The sequence below is a fragment of the Phyllopteryx taeniolatus genome, chromosome 5, assembly GCF_024500385.1.
Source record: "Phyllopteryx taeniolatus isolate TA_2022b chromosome 5, UOR_Ptae_1.2, whole genome shotgun sequence".
Classification (NCBI taxonomy): Eukaryota; Metazoa; Chordata; class Actinopteri; order Syngnathiformes; family Syngnathidae; genus Phyllopteryx; species Phyllopteryx taeniolatus.
In genome coordinates this window covers 12270300-12291604 of record NC_084506.1, presented here as the reverse complement: position 1 = coordinate 12291604, position 21305 = coordinate 12270300, and the positions used below count along the sequence as shown (strand labels likewise).

General features: G+C 41.6%; 1 protein-coding gene across 4 annotated transcripts; it reads right to left on the bottom strand.

The window, feature by feature from the left end:
- Positions 1-44: 44 nt before the first annotated feature.
- On the bottom strand, positions 45-21225 carry nr1h4 (nuclear receptor subfamily 1, group H, member 4). Of its 4 annotated transcripts, none has more exons than XM_061773710.1 (10): positions 21063-21225; positions 18545-18758; positions 11702-12076; positions 6378-6518; positions 3520-3653; positions 2871-2963; positions 2633-2732; positions 2384-2530; positions 494-607; positions 45-397 (listed from the first exon to the last, which is right to left on the bottom strand). In XM_061773710.1, exons 2-10 carry the CDS (start codon positions 18639-18641, stop codon positions 159-161), a joined length of 1440 nt encoding a protein of 479 aa, XP_061629694.1. In that variant the 5' UTR covers positions 18642-18758; positions 21063-21225; the 3' UTR covers positions 45-158. The 4 variants fall into 4 exon arrangements, with proteins under 4 accessions (XP_061629694.1, XP_061629695.1, XP_061629697.1 ...); XM_061773711.1 differs by lacking the exon at positions 21063-21225 and adding an exon at positions 18820-18836; XM_061773713.1 differs by lacking the exons at positions 18545-18758; positions 21063-21225 and adding an exon at positions 15698-15942.
- Positions 21226-21305: the final 80 nt, after the last annotated feature.

Below are 21305 nucleotides of genomic sequence, written 5' to 3'. Positions count from 1 at the left end.
TCCCCACGTTGTTGCTGAAAGTAATCAGGTACTAGCATACAAAATAATTGTACAAGAGTTTATTTGAACATATACCAGTTGATAAACACCATTTACACACTGTGGACCTTGACTATCTTTCAAGTTGAAAATGTCCATGTTACATCCCACGAAGTCTTTCACTGCACATCCCAGATCTCACAGAGTAGCGGTGTGAATTTGTGATCGTTCATCCTCCACGACGTAAGCATTTCCGCATGATAGTGGTTGAGTGTTCTCAGCTCGGTCAGCCGGCCCAGCAAACGTGCAAAGTACTGAGGCTCCTGCGGATGCTGCAAAATGCACAGCTTCCTTAGCACGTCCAGCATGGGTTCCTGGAGGTTCTCTACAGCATGTTGATCCTTTACGTAAGGGCGATCTACAGTGGGTTTTATTGTTTAGTGAGACACTTGATTTTTCAACGTTTGTGACACAAGAAAGGTAACTGCTTGTGGATCAGCTGATGGCCGCTCACCTGGTGTCAGGATGGTTATGGCGGTCAGGAGGGCCTGCTCCTCCTGCAACATGTGGAGTTCACCAATGCTTTTGTAAAAGTTAAACATTGGTGTGATGAACTCTTTTGAAATGCCTGAAAGACAACGTCACAATGAATGTTATTGCTTGTAAATATAGCTTTATTTCCAATGTTGGTGTTTCCCACATTAGAAGTGGATCAAAATAGGATGTCTGTCTGCTTGGACTCATCATCATGCATTCAGAAATGTCACTGTGGCCCAAGAGACAGACAAATGTGGACAATAGCAGTCTTGATGTTTGGATAAGGAACAATGGTCTCTTCAGATAGCATTGCTTCCTTACTTTCCTCCACTGGCCTTTATGTGTGAATGTCTCCACCAATCACAGCTTAGCAGTGCAGAGAGAGCCAGTGACATACTGCTGCTATCACTCTCTGTTAACTGTCCAACTTGACATCTCACATAAATGTAAAGCTTGGGGCAAGAGGTGGGGCACACCATTGACTGGTTGCCAAACAAACACAGGGCACATATTGAGAAATAACCATTCACACTCACATTCACACCTTTGAAGGTTTTTAGAGCCTCCAATTAATATAACATGCATGTTTTTTGGAATCTGTGGGAAAAGCCAGAGTACTACTTCAAGAAAATCCACACAAGCACAGGGAGAATATGCAAACTCCACACAGGAAGGTTATATTTAGTAAAGAGTAATGAGTCAACAACAAAATTATTGGGTAAATATTAAATTGTCTCCATGTCATTTTCTTAGTGTGCGTCTGTCTGACTTCCTATTCCTGTAGACTTTTTGTCCAGGGTCACAATGCAGTCAGATGCCAGTTTGTCATTCAAACAGCCAAGTGGGCATGGCGTAATACCTTTCATTGTGTACAAAAAGTAGTTACACCATGCCAACTTGGCTGTTTGAATGACAAACTGGCATCTAAGTGTACATAAATCCAATTTCAAACCCCTAACTACACTGACAAAGGGTATTCAAAAGACTTTTTTAGGGCTGTGTAAAAGGGGGTTTGACATGTCATCTACAGTATATGCAAAGCAGAGAAAAATGTTTTTACTTGGATATTTCCCCGCACTCTAAAACAGACATCCATCCATTTTCTGAGTCGCTTATCCTCACAAGGATCGCGGCAGTGCTGGAGCCTATCCAAGCTATCATCCGGCAGGAGGCGGGGTACACCCTGAACTGGTTGCCAGCCAATCGCAGGGCACACATAAACAAACAACCATCCGCACTCACATTCACACCTAGGGGCAATTTAGAGACTTCAATTAACCTACCATGCATGTTTTTGGGATGTGGGAGGAAACCGGAGTGCCCGGAGAAAACCCACGCAGTCACGGGGAGAACATGCAAACTCCACACAGGCCGGGGATTGAACCCCAGCCCTCAGAACTGTGAGGCAGACGCTCTAACCAGTCGCTCACCGTGCCGCTCTAAAACAGACAATTTGAACAAATATTTCACTCTTGATTGCGGCGCTTTAACTGCCAGCATTCGGCCAGCCAGAAACACACACACACACACACACACACACACACACACACACACACATACACACGCACACAACTAACTAACCGAAACAAAACCCTATAAGAGTATGTTTCCCAGTGTAACCTAAACCTGCCCAGAGATCAACAGATCACCAAGATGTACGTCTCAGCTGATGAATTATACACGGAGGACCGGACTCCACCGGCCACAAATAACAAAATGATGCATCAAGCACTTGATGAAGGATAACATTTGTAAAGGTCATTCTTTGTCCATTTAGGTCAGTTTGAATATTTGTTCCCCTATAAACTCCAGGAAGCAAGTCATATGAAAAAGTATTAAGTCTACGATAGTACTTGTGTGGACTCACCACTCTTACGTATCCTCTCCTCCAAGACTTCGGTGTGTCCAACGGGCATCTTTCGGCTAAAAACCTGAGCCGAGCGCAGAAACATGGCTTCTACTGCTGAGCCTTTAAGCAGCGCAATCTGATCCTCATGATCCAGGGTCACAAAGCCTGTGAGACATATGGTGGAAATAATACCATTCATCTTTCTCTAATGTCTTAGCATTATAAATAGAGATATTGCCGCAGGTTTTCAAAAGGGGGGAACAAAACCTGGGATATTTTTTGTAAACTCCACCAGAACTTGGACTTGACTTGTTGCCATTTCTGTCAAAAGGAGGAAGTTTTCCTCAGCACTGTACTCCTCTTGTAGCTAGTATGGTAAAACAATAATAAGTAGTGATGAGATTAAAATCAACTAAAAAGGGATCATTGTATCCAATCCTTTAACAACACATCCATTTTAAGTGCATTTTTGTTTCGTAACAGAGAAAGTAGTACTACACTATACCAGTTTTATGGTCACTTCTTGAGGAATTTGATGTTTGTTGTACGCATTTACAATAGCCTTCATGAGCGCCTGCTGCTCTTCAGTAATTTTTTCCTAGAAACCAAGAGAGAGAGAGGGAGAGGGAGAGAGAGAGAGAGAAACTATGAATTAGTAGTGCAATTGCAAATGGTTCCATGACTCTTTTGCAGAGCTACAAAAAGTGACATGCACAAATAAATAATTGGTGTTTATACTTTACGTTATAATACATTTGTACAATGACAGTGAGACAATGTACAAAATATACAGAACTGAATAAAGACGGGCGGCATGGTGGCCGACTGGTTAGAGCGTCTTCAATCCCCGACCTGTGTGGAGTTTGCATGTTCTCCCCGTGCCTGCGTGGGTTTTCTCCGGGTACTCCCATTTCAACTCTATTGACTCAATTGACAACTCTAAATTGCCCGTAGGTGGTTGTTTGTTTGTATGTGCCCTGCGATTGGCTGTCAACCAGTTCGGGGTGTACCCAGCCTCCTGCCCAATGATAGCTGGGATAGGCTCCAGCACGCCCGCGACCCAAGTGAGGAGAAGCGGCTCAGAAAACGGATGGGTGGATGAATAAAGACGTGAAAATATGTGTTATTGTTTTGCATGTGTAAAATACCGGTACCTTTGACAGTTTTGTGGTTGATGTGACTTGTTTGCTGTCTGCCACCTCTGTCTCATCTCCAGTCGACTGTCCCGGGGAGGCCTTGGTGTTTTTCCGCAGCCGTTTAGATTTGCACTGGATCTCTGTAAGCAGGCCTGCAACCAATGGTAAAGGAAGCTTTCATTTTCATTTTTGTCTACAAGGCCAAAAATCAAGTAGATTTTACGATATGAAACAATTTATTTTAAATCAGTTTTTATTATGAACACATACTGTATTGAAGGTATTCATTGCCATGGACTGCCTCGTTCTTATCGGAGCGCACACTGCTCGTTGCGCATATGGACGATTTGCACAATATTGTCCCACAGACAAGCAAAAATACTAATCTTCACTTTTTTTTCTTTTTCAATTCATGCTTTATTCATGCGGCAGTTATCGTATAGGGACATTGCACAGCTGGAGCTAAGCTCAATTATTACTTATGTGTAATGATTCCCTCTCTTCACTCAGATACAGTTTTCAATCCCGTTTCCAGTCCCGGAGAACCACTCACGAGCTTCTAGTCCCATGAGGGAGGCAAAATATTACATTACATACAGTATATCCTCAAATACTGGCCAAGATGCATTTATTCCCTGAACTACAGAGTACGAGGCATTTGTTGGTAGCATCTATTTGAGATGAGGCCTTTATTTTGGGAACACACTGACACACTGCTTGACACACTGCTGTCAGTTCAATGGGCTATGGAAAATGGTTTCTTCCTAGTTTCAAAGAGAATGGAATGTGGAACTGCGTAACATTAACCGTTTCTATTTATGTCCTTTTATTCTTGTGTACTATCAATAATGCAGTGCAGTTAGCGGCTGAACTAATTGTTCTCTACTAATGATTCCACACCATCACATACAAAAACACCTACCTGAAATATGATCAAAGCAAACAAGCTTTCCCGCTATTAACCTCTGTTAAACGTGTTGCAAGGCTGTCAGACCATGTCGATGTATGTTTATGTTATTTATATATATTTAATTTTCCTGCAGCTGTGAATTCAAACTATTTACATATAGCGCAAAAAGCTTTCAGCCTCTTACCTGCACATCCAAGGTAAAAATGCTAACCAAAGTAGTGTATTGAACTGAAACATCGTCATTGTCAAGGCATTTACAACAACCTGGTATTTAACAGAAAGCATATATTTGAGGTGAAATATTTGTTTAAGTGGATGATGCCCACAGCAATTCGTGGAGGTACGGAACCTACAATATTACAGCGGAGGCCAATAGTTGCAGATATTTGGTACACAATAAACAAGTCTCCTTTGTTTTCTTTTGTTTGTTTAGACCTGCCACTGTGCAATAGTCATCACAACTTCATTTCTCTAGTCATGACCAACAGGAAGCTCTTATGTCTTCTTATTATATTCAACTGACAGCACATGATAGATTCAGTAAGAAATATGAAGTACTTCTCTAATTTACATATTCATGTTTGCTTTGCTTGTAGCTTATTTGTACAGATGGTTAGTCAGTAAGCTGTGCTGCGCTGCAGAAAAAGTCACAATTCCACACAGTAAATATTTATATGAAAAAGATTTCTGGGCAATAAATTTGGAGCAGTCAAATGAAAAAGTGTATGGCGCGAACTGAGTGTGCCTTCTTTAGCTGCATGACAACGTACTCTTACACCGCACGTCTGCCATGTGGCGTGTGACATTCAAAGACCCTGTTTAATTAATAAGGTCATCTTAAATTAGAAGGTGTCACAACATTTAGAGTAACTGTCTATTGTAATGACAGTTCTAGAGTTTGCACGATGATACCTAAAAAAAAAAGTCTGATGAGAGCAAAGTTTCAAAATGAAGTCATAATATTATGCTATTAAAGTCAAAGTTTAATCCACGGAAAAAGTCAGATTTCAGTGAAATTAAAAAATAATTTTTTTTTCTAATATTATATATTTTATTATATATATATATCCTCTTTGGCCCGGAGGACACGACGTCCACAATTTCCAAAAACAATTTGAAATGTGCACTCGTCGGACCACAGAACACTTTTCCATTTTGCATCAGTCCATCTTAGATGAGCTCGGGCCCAGAGAAGCCGGCGGCGTTTCTGGGTGTTGTTGCTAAACGGCTTTTGCTTTGCATAGTAGAGTTTTAAGTTGCACTTACGGATGTAGCGCCGAACTGTATTTACTGACATTGTTTTTTTTCTGAAGTGTTCCTGAGCCCATGTGGTGATATCCTTTACACATTGATGTCGGTTTTTGATGCAGTGCCACCTGAGTGATCGAAGGTCACGGGCAAACAATGTTGGTTTTCGGCCTTGCCGCTTACATCCAGTGATTTTTCCAGATTCTCTGAACCTTTCAAGGATATTATGGACCGTAGATGATGAAATCCCTAAATTCCTTGCAATTGTATGTTGAGGAACATTGTCCTTAAACTGTTCGACTATTTTCTCACGCAGTTGTTCACAAAGAGGTGAACCTCGCCCCATCTTTGCTTGTGAATGACTGAGCAATTCAGGGAAGCTCCTTTTATACCCAATCATGGCACCCACCTTTTCCTAATTAACTTGTTCACCTTTGCGATGTTCCAAACAGGTGTTTGATGAGCATTCCTCAACTTTCTCAGTCTTTTTTGCCACCTGTCCCAGCTTTTTTGGAATGTGTTGCAGCCATAAAATTCTAAGTTAATGATTATTTGCTAAAAACAATAAAGTTTATCTGTTTGAACATTAAATATCTTGTCTTTGTAGTGTATTCAATTAAATATAGGTTGAACATGATTTGCAAATCATTGAATTTTGTTTTTATTTATGTTTAACACAACATCCCAATTTCATTTCATTCAAACATTGGACACTCACACTCTGCCAACATGCCCATCTCCTTGCACTTCCTGAGTCGACATTCCTGGCATTTCCTGCGCATATACATGTCCATCTCACAGTTTCCTCCGCTTTTGCACTTGTACACAGCATTCTTTGTTATGCTCCGTCTGAAGAAACCTTCACATGGTGGACAAAAGCAAAAAAGTTACATTATGAAGGCATGAACTATGACACAGCTTAATTGTTAAATGTAATGTGTATTAAGTCAAAATGATGCTATACACCTGGCTGTATGGCAGATGTGATTTCAGGTACTCAGTAAAGAAAAGAAACCATTATAGGAAAAATCATTAAAGACATCCATCCATCCATTTTCAACACCACTTATCCTGGTTAGGGTCGCAGGACGCTGGAGCCTATCCCAGCTGACTTCGGGCAAAAGGCGGACTACACCCTGAACTGGTCGCCAGTCAGTCACAGGGCACATATAGACACGGACAACCATTCGCACTCCCATTCACACCGTCACTGAGTGGGAACTGAACTCACGCTGCCTGCACCAAAGTCAGGCGAGTGTGCCACTACACCATCAGTGACTATCATTAAAGATAACAAAGGTAAAATACATTATACTGACATACTATTATTATATAAGAATTTCAGTTCTTAAACTCATTATTATCATAATAATAATTATTATGAAAAGTTATTTAAGTAACATTTTTCTGGGGTTAAAATTTCACATTTCCAAGAATTATTCCTAAGTATTCCAACAAAGTAACGGGCAGTGTTTAGTCAGGCTAGGAAGAATGTGTTTTCCAATGAAAAAAAAGAATATCGAATATCGATTGGAAGCGAATGAACACGCATATCTGATTCTGACATGAGCTGGAATGAATACGGCCACGTCCTTATTAACTTGCGGTGCGTTTGATTTACTGCGCATGCGCAGTTGTACAGTGCCCGCTGTATACCCTAATGTATAATACGTAACGTATAATGGAGCCGACTCCGCTGAGACAAGAATCTCCACGGGACGACGCCTCCCATGAGGAGAAGCTGCGCGAATGTTCATGGCAGACTGGAACCGTGGCAGATGAACTCGATAAAGTTCTGCAAGATTCATTCAACACATCATGGCAGATAATTGATGATAGCTACCACCAATGAGCAGCTAAGATGACTAGCTGGTAGACAAGGGCTGTGTCTGAAATCACTCCCTAATCACTATATAGTGCCTCCTGACGACCAGTACTTCAAATATGTCCTCTTGTGGAGGACATTTCTAAACCTAAATATCTCCCACCCACTACATACAAGTGAATTAACTCATTTTGTTTTCTACACAGGACATTTAGGGCTTTTCAATGATACCAAATGTGAAGTGGTGGGTGGGGCTTTGTTACCTTTGCTTACATCATAAAGGAAAATGGCTTCTGTCAGTGCAAGCACATTTTATGGGAAGAGGAAAAGTAAGTGTATAATACTTTTCATTGAGCAAATTTTGTCTTGAAATGTTGTTGGCACATTTTCTACAAGTCTCATAAGAACACATTAAAATGCTGTCTGAATTATTTTAACTGTATTTGAGCCTAGTATGTAAGTGTGTAAAAATGTGCTCCTTAATGGACATTTGTATTTATTTCCTCCATTTTCTGTCCCCCCCAAATAACAAGAAAGGGAGTCATTCTCAGAAGCAGAGAGAAATTTCCTGCAAATTGTTGATGGAAACTCAGATATTTAGTTATCTGATGAAGATGCATTGTTTGAGGCAGAAATTGAGCAAGATGATTCAGGAAGCTCCGAGGATCAAATTCAGGCAGGGCTAGCAGATGCAGAGGACTCGAATCAAGCACAAGAGTCCACATCTAAGTCCAGTCGGCATCTACTATGGAGCAAGAATACAAAGTACACCTTGGGTTTGGATTAAAAATTAAATCAATTATTTTCTCCAACAATTGAGACCAATTTTAACTTTGTTTTTATCTCTGTGTCACTTTTATTAAGATTCAAATTCCGACTCGATGATCCTCCCATTATTCAGAGCAATGATGCCATGATGTGCCAAAATTGGACCCCAATGGATTATTTTAAGCAAAACATTGATGACTCCATGTTTGAAGGAATGGCCCTGTGCACAAATCAGCGTGAAGTCCTTTTTTCAGGAGCAACCCTAAATACCACTCCAGAAGAACTGAAGACATTCTTTGGGAATTCTATTTACATAGGCTGTCTAGGATATTCAAACATTCATACGAATTGGGCCTCAAATACCAGAGTTCAAATTGTGGCAGAATCAATTATGAGAAATCGTGTTTACAAGCTGAGAAATTCTATTAAGATCATCAATGCCCTGCATTGACAAGAAAAGTGGTTCCATTTACTGGTAGATGCCCAGTACGCCATGATGTAATAGGAAAACCAAATCCAACTGGATTGAAGGTGTTTGTCTTGGCTGCACCAACTGGTGTATCTTGGACATACCTTCAGAGATAGACGAGGAAAGGGCATTGGACAAGGAACCCACCTGTTTTTTGACAGGTTCTTTAAAACGATCAACTTCCTTGACACCCCGATGAAAAAAGGGCTGACTGGGACTGGAGGCCTCATGAATAACAGGGTTACAAAGGAGTGCAATATTATATGGGATAAGCACTTCAAAAAGAAAGAGAGAGGAGCATCGGAGATGGTAGTCAGACGAAGCTCTCCTGAACTTGCTGTCATAAAGTGGTTGGACAACAAGCCAGTGGTCATGGCATCTTCTGTCCTTGGCATTGAACCTCAGAATGCATACAGAAGATGGTCCAAGAAAGAAAAAAAGGCTTGTCCAGGTGTCAAGGCCACTTGCAATCGCTGAGTACAACACCAACATGGGTGGTGTGGACTTGGGCAACTGAATGTTGAATTTCTACAGGATGTCCTCTCGCATTAGGAAATAGACAGTGCGTGCAGTTTTCCACTTTTTTTGACTTGGCAATCACCAACTCATGGCTTCGGTATAAGAGTGACTGCCAGTTTCTCTGGAAGAAACCACTGAAGTTCCTTGATTTCAAACTGCTCCTTGGTGAAGAGTTAATTACTCGAGGCCAAGCAGGAACCGCAAGTGACAGCGAAGATGACTAGACTCCCCCACGCCGAAAGTGGAAACGGCAGCCAAATGCAGGTCTGAGACACTGTGGAGCGCGCCATCCATCTTCCAGAGATGGTGGATGAAACACATGCATCAAGGTGTCGCAGATCTGGCTGCACCACTAAATGATATGTGATGTGCACAAAGTGCAAGGTTTTCCTTTATGATTTCAAGAAGGGGAATTCATTCATTCATCTTCCGTACCGCTTATCCTCACTGGGGTCACAGGCGTGCTGGAGCCCATCCCAGCTGACTCTGGGCAAGAGGCAGGGTACAGCCTGAAATGGTCGCCAGCCAATCACAGGGCACGTATAAACAAACAACCATTCGCACTCACATTCACATTGCTTTTTGAAATATCATACAAAATCATCACAAATAAGCACACTCCAAATTGTACACCTACATTGCATCATACTGAGAGTTCTGAATGTGTTGTCTGTTGAATGTTAGAAAAACCTCTCGGTATGATCCAGTACAATTCCAAACCATCCATCCATCCATCCTCAATACTGCTTATCTTGGTTAGGGTTGCGGAATTCCAAACCAGTGCAAACTAAAAACACTATTGAAACTGTTCATTATTTTCGAATTAATACCTCTTAATACCATCTCAATAATACAAGTGGACTTATTCAAGTACAATGTTCAAACCCATGTTTAGAAAATTATTGTTATTACTACTTTTACATAACGCTGGCGTCGGGCGGAAACCTCCCATCTTCAAAACCATCACTTTTCAGGAATTCCCCAGAAAACGGCATGTTTGCTGAGCCCTTAACATTGCATCATCAAAGAGAGCAAGCCATTTTCAACACTTTATATTCATCAATAATTTGTGCCGTGCCGCCTAATTTGTATCAATAAATAAAAATAAAAATACCACCTGAGGACTGACTGTTAGTATTTATTTGTGAAAACATTTGAAATTGACCAAATTTGGACATAGGCGGTTTCGACCCGATGCCAGGGATGAGTTCTAAAAACACACACAGACGCACACGCACACATGCACAGACACACACACTCACGCACACATGCACGCACATGCACGGAGAAGGACTTTGGAACAGTTATTGGACATTCTGACACAGATGATTCCGCACAATAGCAGGCATTAATACAACAGAGCTCATGTTTCTCATGTATTGTGCTGCAGAAAGTTGAGAAGGAACCCAGCACCACAGAGAACGGAGGAGGTTTACCTGAACTGTTTCTTAGTTAAATGGTGAGACTGCACTCCTAGCATTGTTTAATTTCACAGTGTGGAATTACCTTTACACTCGTATTGATCCGCCTTCTTAATAGTCAGGAGTCAAAGCCAATGATTTGTCACAAAAATACGAAAGATCAAATCTTAATTTAAAAAGTCACTTATTTTGGGTTTAGCATGCACATTCCATTGTAAACTGTCAACCTCTTAATTTAGGACTGAACTATCACTGTAAAATAATCTATAGTCCTATTCAAAAGTTGTCTCAAAAAATAAAGCCTTGGCCTAACCAAACCCTTTATTAATTAAACTGATTGATTTATAGAGGCATGTCCCAAGAGTTTTGTCGATATTGTGTATGTCAGATGAAACAGACGATAATTACTGTATATTTAGAGAGTCACATTGCATTAAAAGGCACATATAGACAAAATATATAAATATAGAATAAAATATGTGGTGTGTCCCCTGGTGTTTGTCACAACAAGGTTGTTGCTGTTGTTGTTATTGTTGTTGTTGCCTGGCTTGACTCTGATTCTCAATAAATATCAATTATAATACTAAGAAACCACAGCGGCAGCTTCAAAACTCCACTGTGATACAGTAAAACTGTTCCGGCATAAAAGGCATACAGATCCTCCATTCTGCTTAACCTAAGAACCGAACAGGACAAAAAAAACCAACAACAACACTCCTATTCATCCACCACAGACACAAAGAGCAAGACTCTTCACTTAAAATAAAAAAACAAAAACAAAAAAAAAAACCCTGATAAAGCCTTTTGGATTAAAGGTGAAACATATTCAACAAACAAGAAAAGTCCAGTTGCCTCAATTCAACCTTTGTGGATTAACACGATCTGGATAATCTTCACAAACAATCAAATCTAGTATTTACATTTAATATTTTGCCTCATAAAAACGCTAAATAAGCTTCATAATGTATGGTGTGCATTTTTATGTTTTAAAATTTTTTTGGGGTTGCAAAATAATGTAAAAACAAATTCTGCACTCTCACCTTTACAGCCCTCACAAGTGAGAGCATTATAGTGGTAGCCAGACGCCTTGTCTCCACACACAACACATAGCTCCTCCCCTTTGATGCGTCCAGTCTGTGACATGTGCCGGGCCCTCTTGCACACAGCAGGCATGACTGCAGAGACTTCCTCCCTTTCACTGTCATAGCTGACCTCGAGTGTTGTCTTCCTTAGTTCATACAGCTCAGTGTGGGAGTACCATTCCTCTCCACTGTACTGGGGATAGTAGTTCTGACTGCAGTAATACGGTGTGGGCACAGTTGGCTCCATGCTAGAGTACTGCATGCCCGGGTAGCTGGTGAATGGTAACATGTCAGGGTCTTGTAGCAGAGGACTGCTCTGGTCTGCCAGAATATCTAGAAGGACAAGAACAGTATGAGAAAACAACCCAACATCCATCCATCCATTTTCTGAGCCGCTTCTCCTCACTCGGGTCGCGGGCGTGCTGGAGCCTATCCCAGCTGTCATCGGGCAGGAGGCGGGGTACACCCTGAACTGGTTGCCAGCCAATTGCAGGGCACATAGAAACAAACAACCATTCGCACTCACCCGGGTCCTCAGAACTGTGAGGCTGACGCTCTAACCAGTCGTCCACCGTGCCGCGCTGTGTAACATGTTTTTATTAAATAAATGAACACATTGTGGATAAACGGGTGGACATCAGTTGTGCGCAGTTGTGAATGCACATTGAAAATATTAAATGCGCACCCAATTTGATTGTATCAGTATCCGTGGGCTCTTGCATACCACCAAACATTTCCTTTTTTTTGGGGGGGGGGGGGGGGGGCAGCGGTAATCAACAACTCAAACGAACAACCTCGTCTTTTGAGTGAACATACTGGGACCACTTCATGATCTCATTCATTCCTTTCCAAGTTTAGTTGAGCTCAGCTCCAAGCCTGTGGCGCGCAAGAAAGTTTCCCACAAAATGGTGACACTCGCGGACAGCAACGTTTTTTGAGTCATCATCGGGCCGGTGAAGAGGCGGCGTTCCAGCTTTCTCCGCAGGGCGTGGGCGTCTTGCTGCTACAACGGTCTGTGAAAATATGTCTTTATGTGAAACTGGATCGTGGTGCAAAAAACGGGGACTCCTGCCCTAGAGAACTGCACCAAATCAGCGGATCCCGTGGTCCCATACTGGTGTCTGACTGTTTTTGTTCATTTAGTGTTGCCCCTTGTAGGACCTCAGTTTATGGATGATATTCATTACTACAGCTAGCTGGCACAGGGAGGAGTTAAGTCGGGAAGCATGAACCTTGGCACAACTGTAATGAGCACCTCTAATTTGCTGTCAACCAGAAGCTGCACCCCTGCGTTTTCTCCTGTCGTCGCCTGAGTCCAGGAGAAAGTAACTACAACATTGGCAAACGTGTGTGACTCGCCATTGTTTTGGCTCTGCAGGAGCAGAGGCACTGGTTGGAGGATTCTACTCACCCATTCACTGTCTAGATCATATATGTCAAACTCCCGGCCCGCGGGCAACATCCGGCCCGGCATACAATTATATCCGGCCCGCGAGATTTTTTAATATTGTAATTATTAATGGCCCGGCAATATGAAGAGCTGATAACATAAACTACTCTCATAATCCCAGCGGCGCTAACCGAAAACAGTCCCTGACCAATCAAGTCGAGCGTCTTTTCCGCAGCACCAATTTGAAGCTAGCGGTTAGCCCCAACAATGGCGGTTAGCCCCAACAATGGCGAAGAGAAAAGTTGACAGAATCTTCCAAACCCGATGGGAGGCTGAGTATATGTTTATTGACATTACTGGTAAATCCGTGTGTTTTATTTGTGGAGCTAATGTTTCTGTACTTAAGGAATTGAATCTACGACGGCACTATAGGACAAAACATGAGGATAAGTTGAAAAAAAAACTGAACGCTGAAGAATGAAGAATCTGACATCTCATCAGACGTTTTTCACCTGAGCGAAATCCCAAAGTGAAACTGCAGTAAAAGCACGTTTTATTGTGGCGGAGGAGATAGCCAAATCAGCTCGCCCATTTACCGAGAGTTTCTGAAGAGCTGTATGATGAAGGTGTTTGATGTCTTGTGTCCAGACAAAAAGCAGATGTTGGCCAATGAAAACCTGAGTTACTGAGCGCATTTGTGAGCTGGCCATGGATTTAACAACACAGCTGATTGAAAGAAGCAAAGACTTTCTTGCATACTCTCTTGCTGTGGATGAAAGTACAGACGTGATGGACACTGCACAGCTGGCCATCTTCATTCGTGGAGTGGACTCCAGGTTGTGCGTTACAGAGGAAATATTGGACATTAAATCGATGCCCGGGACAACAACAGGAAAATCCGTTTTTGAAAATGTATGTCAAAGTGTAACCGACATGAAGCTACCCTGGGACAAACTTGTTGGACTGACAACAGATGGAGCGGGGGAAAAAGTGGACTTGTGGGAAGGATTCGGGCGAAGATGCAGGATGAAAAGTGTACTGGTGAGTTAACAGTATATCACTGGATCATACACCACGAAACGCTGTATGGAAAAGTCCTTAAAATGGAACATGTAATGAGCACTGTAACGCAAACTGTAAACTTCATACGAGCTGAAGACATGAATCATCTGGAGTTTCAGTCTTTCTTGCGGAAAATAGATTCAGAGTTTGCCGGCATTCCTTATCATACAGAGGTGCGTTGGCTGAGTCGGGACAAAGTGCTCAACAGAGTTTCTGAGCTCTGCAAGGAAATCTGTCAGTTTATGGACAGTAAAGGAAAAGACTCCACAGTTTTGCAGGATGAGAAGTGAAAACACATCTCAGCATCTTAAATCTTCAGCTCCAGGGACGCGACCGCATGATCACTGACATGTATGATGCAGTGAAGGCATTTCAAGTGAAGCTGCTCTTATGGGAGACACAAATGCAGCAATGCAACTTTCCTCACTTTCCATGTTGCCAAGTAATGTTGCATCAAGTCAGTCCCAAATGTGCACTTCGCTGATAAACTGAGCGCACTTCGCAGTGAGTTCGTATGGCGCTTTGGTGACTTTGAAGAACAAAAAAAGGAATTTTGAGCTGCTTCGCAAACCATTTGCTGTCGACGTGGAAACTGCACCTGCACAGATTCAGATGGAGCTAATAGAGTTGCAGTGTAATGGGACGCTAAAGGCAAAGTACGACTCTACAGGGTCTGCCCAGTTTATTCACTTCCCTCCTGAAGCAATGGCCCATCTTCGTCTACATGTGGCTCGAACCATGTGCATATGTGTATAATATTTTGTTTCCCCATTTTGCTAAAGCCTGTAATGATTTCATTTTACTTATTACAGAAGGTGGATTTACCCTTTTCTTTTGGTGGAGCTGATTGGATAGTTGGATATCAGTTTTCCAACAAATACAGAATTCTCGTGGCATATAATTGCATTCCACAGCGCGTTTCGAACTCACATTTTGTTTTGTTTAATGTATGCTAGTGAACCCAATTGACAAATAGCTTGTCTCTTATTCCGTTAATTTCACATTATTGATGTCTGAAGCACCATTACCGTGTTCTTGGAAGCACTTCAACCACGTACACTCCACCATGTACACCACAGTCTCTATAAACGCGAAGTTGTGATAACATTGTAGTGGAATCTAATCAAATTCTTTCAAGCTCTTCCCTGGAGAACCAGCTAAGCATTGGTCTGAAAGATCCACGCCACATACTGTAAGGACATTAATGATTTACAACTGACTTGCACAGAGCACACCGTGTCTTTGGAGTGACATGCAACGCCTCTCCAAACAAGTTGTTCTGTGGAAACTAATACAATAACGTTAACAATATTGCAACATAGTCACCCTCGATTCTCGAAGGTTTGTGAGACTTGACATCTTTAAAAAGACCAGAAAAGAACGATAATACGTATCAACACTTTAAATAGTTGACAATTCCGCTGCCTTGAAATATTATCAGGTATTATTGATATGGGACAAAATAGCATGGTCTTTTGTGAAACATACAATGCAGCACTGACCTCTTGAAGACTTGGTTCTGAGCACGGCCATGTCTGGGATACCGAACACACAGATCATTCAGAGTATACATACTGTGACAGCGACACACCGCTTGTTTCTTTTGAAGTTTACTTCTTCTTTCTGTACTGCTAATTATCGAGCCATCATCCATGTATTTTCTGTTTCAAGCCAACTTTATTTCTGGGAACAGAAGCACCAGACTTCGAACAACTTGGTGTATTTCCAAGACATCCCAAGGGGCGCAAAGGTTGCTCGAGCTACTCATTAACCAGGCAATCCCTTTCTTCTTTACAGGTAGCATGAAAGTATGTGAAGTCATCTGCACATCAGGGCAATGGAAATAATCGATCGCTACTGTGTGGCACGTTTGTGGTTATGACCAATACATGACCAACCAGCGATGATAGTGAGCTTGTTTCTTGTGCCTGTTAAAATATGCCCTATGTACGAAGCACGGAATGTGATCACACATTTTTAAAAGATCAGGATCACTGTAATGTTGCATCAATTTAAAAATAGGGTTACAAAATTAGAGTATTTATTTTGAATATACTGTTTTATTAGTGGGCAGCATGGTGAACGATTGGTTAGCACATCTGCCTCACAGTTCTGAGGACCCGAGTTCAAATCCTGCCTCGCCTGTGTGGAGTTTGCATGTTCTCCCTGTGCCTGCGTGTTTTTTTTCCGGGTACTCCGGTTTCCTCCCACATCCCAAAAACATGCGTGGTAGGTTTATTGAAGACTAATTTGCTCGTGGGTGTGAATATGAGTGTGAATGGTTGTTTGCTTCTAGGTGCACTGGGATTGGCTGGCAACAAGTACAGGGTGTACCCCGCCTCTTGCCCGAAGGTAGCTGGAATAGGCTCCAGCACGCCCGCGACCCTAGTGTGGATAAGCCGTATAGAAAATGGATGGATGGATGGATGGATGGATAGTATTTATAGTATTTTCCCCCTTCAGGGCCATCATAGGTCCCCTTGAGTCAAGCGATGCAGAAGAGTGTCTTTATAATGTTTATTATGAACAAAAATATATCGGCCACATTGGGCTCTATATTTTTAGGCTGCGCAAATGGTGCACATCTTAATATTCGTGGCAGCGCAAGGCAAGTTGGGCAGTGTCAGGGCAGCGAGAGTGTGCCCTCGGAGATGCGTTTGGCGGTGTGAGATCTTGATGTTGGAAAGTCCATCTAAGTCACCAGTGATTTTTCAACAGCTCATTCTGTATTTAATCAGGGTATACCGCTAATGTTCAATGTTCCAGTCACGCACGTATCACTGAGTCCTCTTCCACATATACAGTACGACGTCACTGCGCAAGACTATTTGCGTCGCTATTAAAGGGTATGCAATAACCTGCTTCGATTGGACATGATTGAATGTTGAATGTTGAATGAACGAACGATCGTAAATGGGTGGGGAGAGACTCGTAAGGTCCACGGACATATTTAAGTCACCCGAGGTTATCACCACCTCATCCTGTATTTAATCACGTTGTCTTTTGGCATACCGGCCAAGTGACAATGCCGTCACACACGGATCGCTCTTTCCATGCATGCAAGACCATCATTGCTACTCACTAAAAGGGAATGAATGAAACAAGCTGCTTGATTGGGAGCAAATAAACTTGGCTTACGCCCACTGGCCCCTTTTGTTAAATACGGCGGCTGTGCGGGTCTGCGAGATTACGAACCCGCCCTAACCTTCTCCTTGCAGAGTTACGCCACGCTGTGCGCTAGTCAGGAAAATATAACCCTTTATGTTTATTGGTCATGTCCGTTTTAAAAATTCATAGCTCACTGCAAGGTACTTGGTCGATGTTTTTGCTTTGTGTTGTAGGACAAAATTTGAGTTATCACTAAATCACTAAATGGTTTAGGTCCTGAATACATTAAAGAAATGCTAATGGGAAATAAACCCAGCAGGGCTCTGAGATCGACAGACTCAGGTCAAATAGTGGAGCACAGAGTCCAAAGCAAACATGGTGAAGCAGTGTTTAGCTATAATGCTGCACACAAATGGAATAAGCCCCAAGTGTGCATGTTTTTAAGTGCAGGTTAAAAATTCTCACTTTTCTCATGCTTTTTTAGAGCATTTCCACTTTTAATTTATATTTCTTGCACTGTACGCTCTTTTAATTGTACTTTTATTTATTTTTTTATAAATATTTATAAGCTATTTTTTATTTGTTTTAAAATGCTTTTAATCATGTAAAGCACATTGAGTTACCTTGTGTATGAAATGTGCTATATAAAAAAATTAGCTTTGCTTTGCTTTTCTTAAGATTGAGCTTTGAATACGTCACTGCTTGAGTGAAAAAATATGCGTCGCAACAGTCGCCGATACATTTTCAGCCGTAAATTGACGGGCAGTCCAACACACAAATATAAAATGAAAACACCTGCAAGGAGCATGGCGCAGTCTCTAACAATGAACTAACCATGTGATAAACGGCTAACCTGATTCACTGCAGCTCCTGATGTCACTCACTAGGCCACGCCCCTTAAAGGCACACATCATCACGTGAATGTACTGTACTACAGTAAGTGTGTGTATGTGTGTGTGTGTGTATCGGTTGAATTACTCTTCATGAAACCACTTCATTTCTTGATGTTGTTTTTGATTGTTTTATTATGTTTTTATATTTATATTTTACAATACAGTACTATTTTTTGGGTGAAAACATAACAAAAACATGGTGTTTTTTGGGGGGCTGGAAAGGATTAATGGCAAAGGTTACAAAAGTAGACGGCTGGTCATATGGCAAGGCAATTTGGGCTGCCATTAGCACGGGTGTACTCAGTTCACTATAGATTATTGAATGTCTCTCATGCCAACTACACTTACCAAACAAATGGGAGCTTTCTGAGATGGAGAATTCATCGGTGGGTGGGATTTGTAGCGGTCCCACCACATTGATATTGGAGCCCACCCACTCATTCATGAAGGAAGGTTGTTATGTCAAACTGAGCCACGTAGAAGTTTGTGTCTGTTCGCCACTGTAGCAAGAGTGACGTGATGAAGATCTGTTCAACACTCTTCTGGGTCTGCCTGTAGCAGCCTGTGACACATTCATTGCAAATTAATTAAGTATGAGTCAGTGAGTGTGGACATCAACACACCTGTCAAGTGTTCTCTCCCACACTGAGATGAGATGCCTGCATGGAGGCGGCAGATGAAGGTAAAAAAGAAATCAGTCTTAATCTACTACATGCACATTGTTGGAGGTTTCTTAACAAATTCACTGTAGGTTGCTCTTTCTTAAACATTATGACACTACACTGGACACTTCATTAGGTACACCTTCACAATCTCATGAACCAAGCATTATTTTTATTCTCATATAAGCTGTACCATAAATTCTGCCTTTACAAATGCAATAAAGTTCAGTTTTGATTGACACTGTCAGAGGCATTAAATACACTATATTGCCAAAGGTATTCACTCACCTGCCTTGACTCAATTATGAATTTATGTGACATCCCATTCTTAATCCATATGGTTTAATATGACATCGTTCCCCCCTCTGCAGTTGTAACAGTTTAAACTCTTCTGGGAAAGTTTTCCACAAGGTTTAGCAGTGTGTTTATGGGAATTAATGAGCATTTTTCCAGAAGCACTTTTGTGAGGTTACACACTGATGTTGGACGAGAAGGCCTTTGCTCTCAGTCTCCAATCTAATTCCTCCAAACGTCTTCTACAGGGTTGAGGTCAAGATTGTGCAGGCCTGTCAAGTTCTTCCACATCAAACTCTCTAATGGGTGTCTTTATGAATCTTGATTTGTGCACTGATGCAGATTCATGTTGGAACAGAAAAGGGCCATCTCCAAACTGTTCCCACAAATGTGGAAATCTCCAAAATATCAGCCCCTGAGCTTTAGTAAAAAGGAACTCTGAATGCTTCAGCATACCAAACAATTTTGAACAGTCAAACAGTTTGGAGATTAACCCTTCCTGTTCCTACATGTCTGTGTACCAGTGCACAAAGCAAGGTCCATAAAGACATGGAGGAGAGAATTTGGTATGGATGAGCTTGACTGGCCTGCACAGAGTCCTGCCCTCAACCCGATCGAACACCTTTGGGATGATTTCGAGTGGACAGTGAGCCAGGCCTACTCGTCCAACATCAGTGGGTGACTTCACAAATATGCTCCTGGAAGAATGGGGAAAAATTCCCATAAACCCACTCCCAAACCTTGTTGAAAGCCCCCACAAGAGTTTAAGTTGTTATAGCTACAAAGGATAGAGGAACATCATATTAAACTATATGGATTTAGAATGGGATATCATTTAAAATCATATGTGAGTCAAGGCAGGTGAGTGAATACCTTTGGCACTTAAGTGTATGTTTATTATTGGCAGCATGGTGACTTAGTGCATGTCTGCCATACCGGTCTGAGCTTTAGGGTTTGAATCTCGGCTTTCCTGTGTGATGAGTTTGCATATTCTTATATGGGTTTTCTCCGCAGGGTACTCTGTCTTGCGCCAACATTCTAAAAAAATAATGTTCGGTTAAATGAAGACAGTCAATCAATAAAACATGAGCCCATTTGATAGGGGTAAATAATTTTCTCACTGTTCTACCGGATCAAAGACAAGATCTGCACATTATGTAGTGACAAGATCATATCACTTCCTAAGCATCCAATCAGATTACTCTGATTTCATCCCAACACTACCTACTGGCTATGGTATGTACAGTATGAGTATGGTATAATGAATTAACTAGCTAAATGCTCTTTTGATTGGTTGATCGATTGATTGATTTCTTTCATTGAAAATTTGGCTGAGACAGTATTCACATGCACATTCAGAAAAATGAACTGCATTTTTTTTTTTAATGTAACAAAATGTTGTGGTTTGCTGTGGTGTAGAACTGCTTTTGCATCTTTGAGTACCACTACTGTGGTTTTGTTGTTCTCATTTTAGCAAATCATGCAATGTTAAAAATAAAGTACAGTACATTCCTTCATCTTAATGTAAATGTGGTTTCATTACATTGAGGTCAATGCACAAGCCAAAGAAGTGTTTTTTAATCTTTTTGGTTATTTTGTTTAGCTACAATAGTTTGGGTAAAATATTAGAAACCAAAGATTATTGTTGAATGAATACCTCTTTGACATTGAAAGTCAAAACCAAAATTGAACATTATCTTTGTAAATAAATATTTGATACAGCTCTTGTAACAGCAGCAGTAACTGTACTTTAATTAACAAAAGTAATTTCCCAAGGAATCCTAAAGCGGTCTACTATGTTACAGATTGTGTCTGCTCTAACTGCCCACACAGCAACCAGACATCTCACCAGCCACCAAGCTCACACACGTGGGCTTGTCATGATGAAATAATGCTCTCGAGGTCCTTACCTTCTTTTGCCTGGATGATTCCCACTATTTGAATGTTCTTGTTCTTTGTGTTCTCAGATGTCCACGCCGTGAGCTATACAGCACCCATCAACATTTGCTGACGTTTTCTAATGCGTCAAGCTTGTGTCTAGGCTTCAGTTAAAGCATGTGTGACCAGATAAGGTCAGGGAGAAAAGGATGGTGGTTATTAATTAAACTGTCCATCCCTGTCCAACGACCCCCCCCCCCCCATCCCCACCCCCA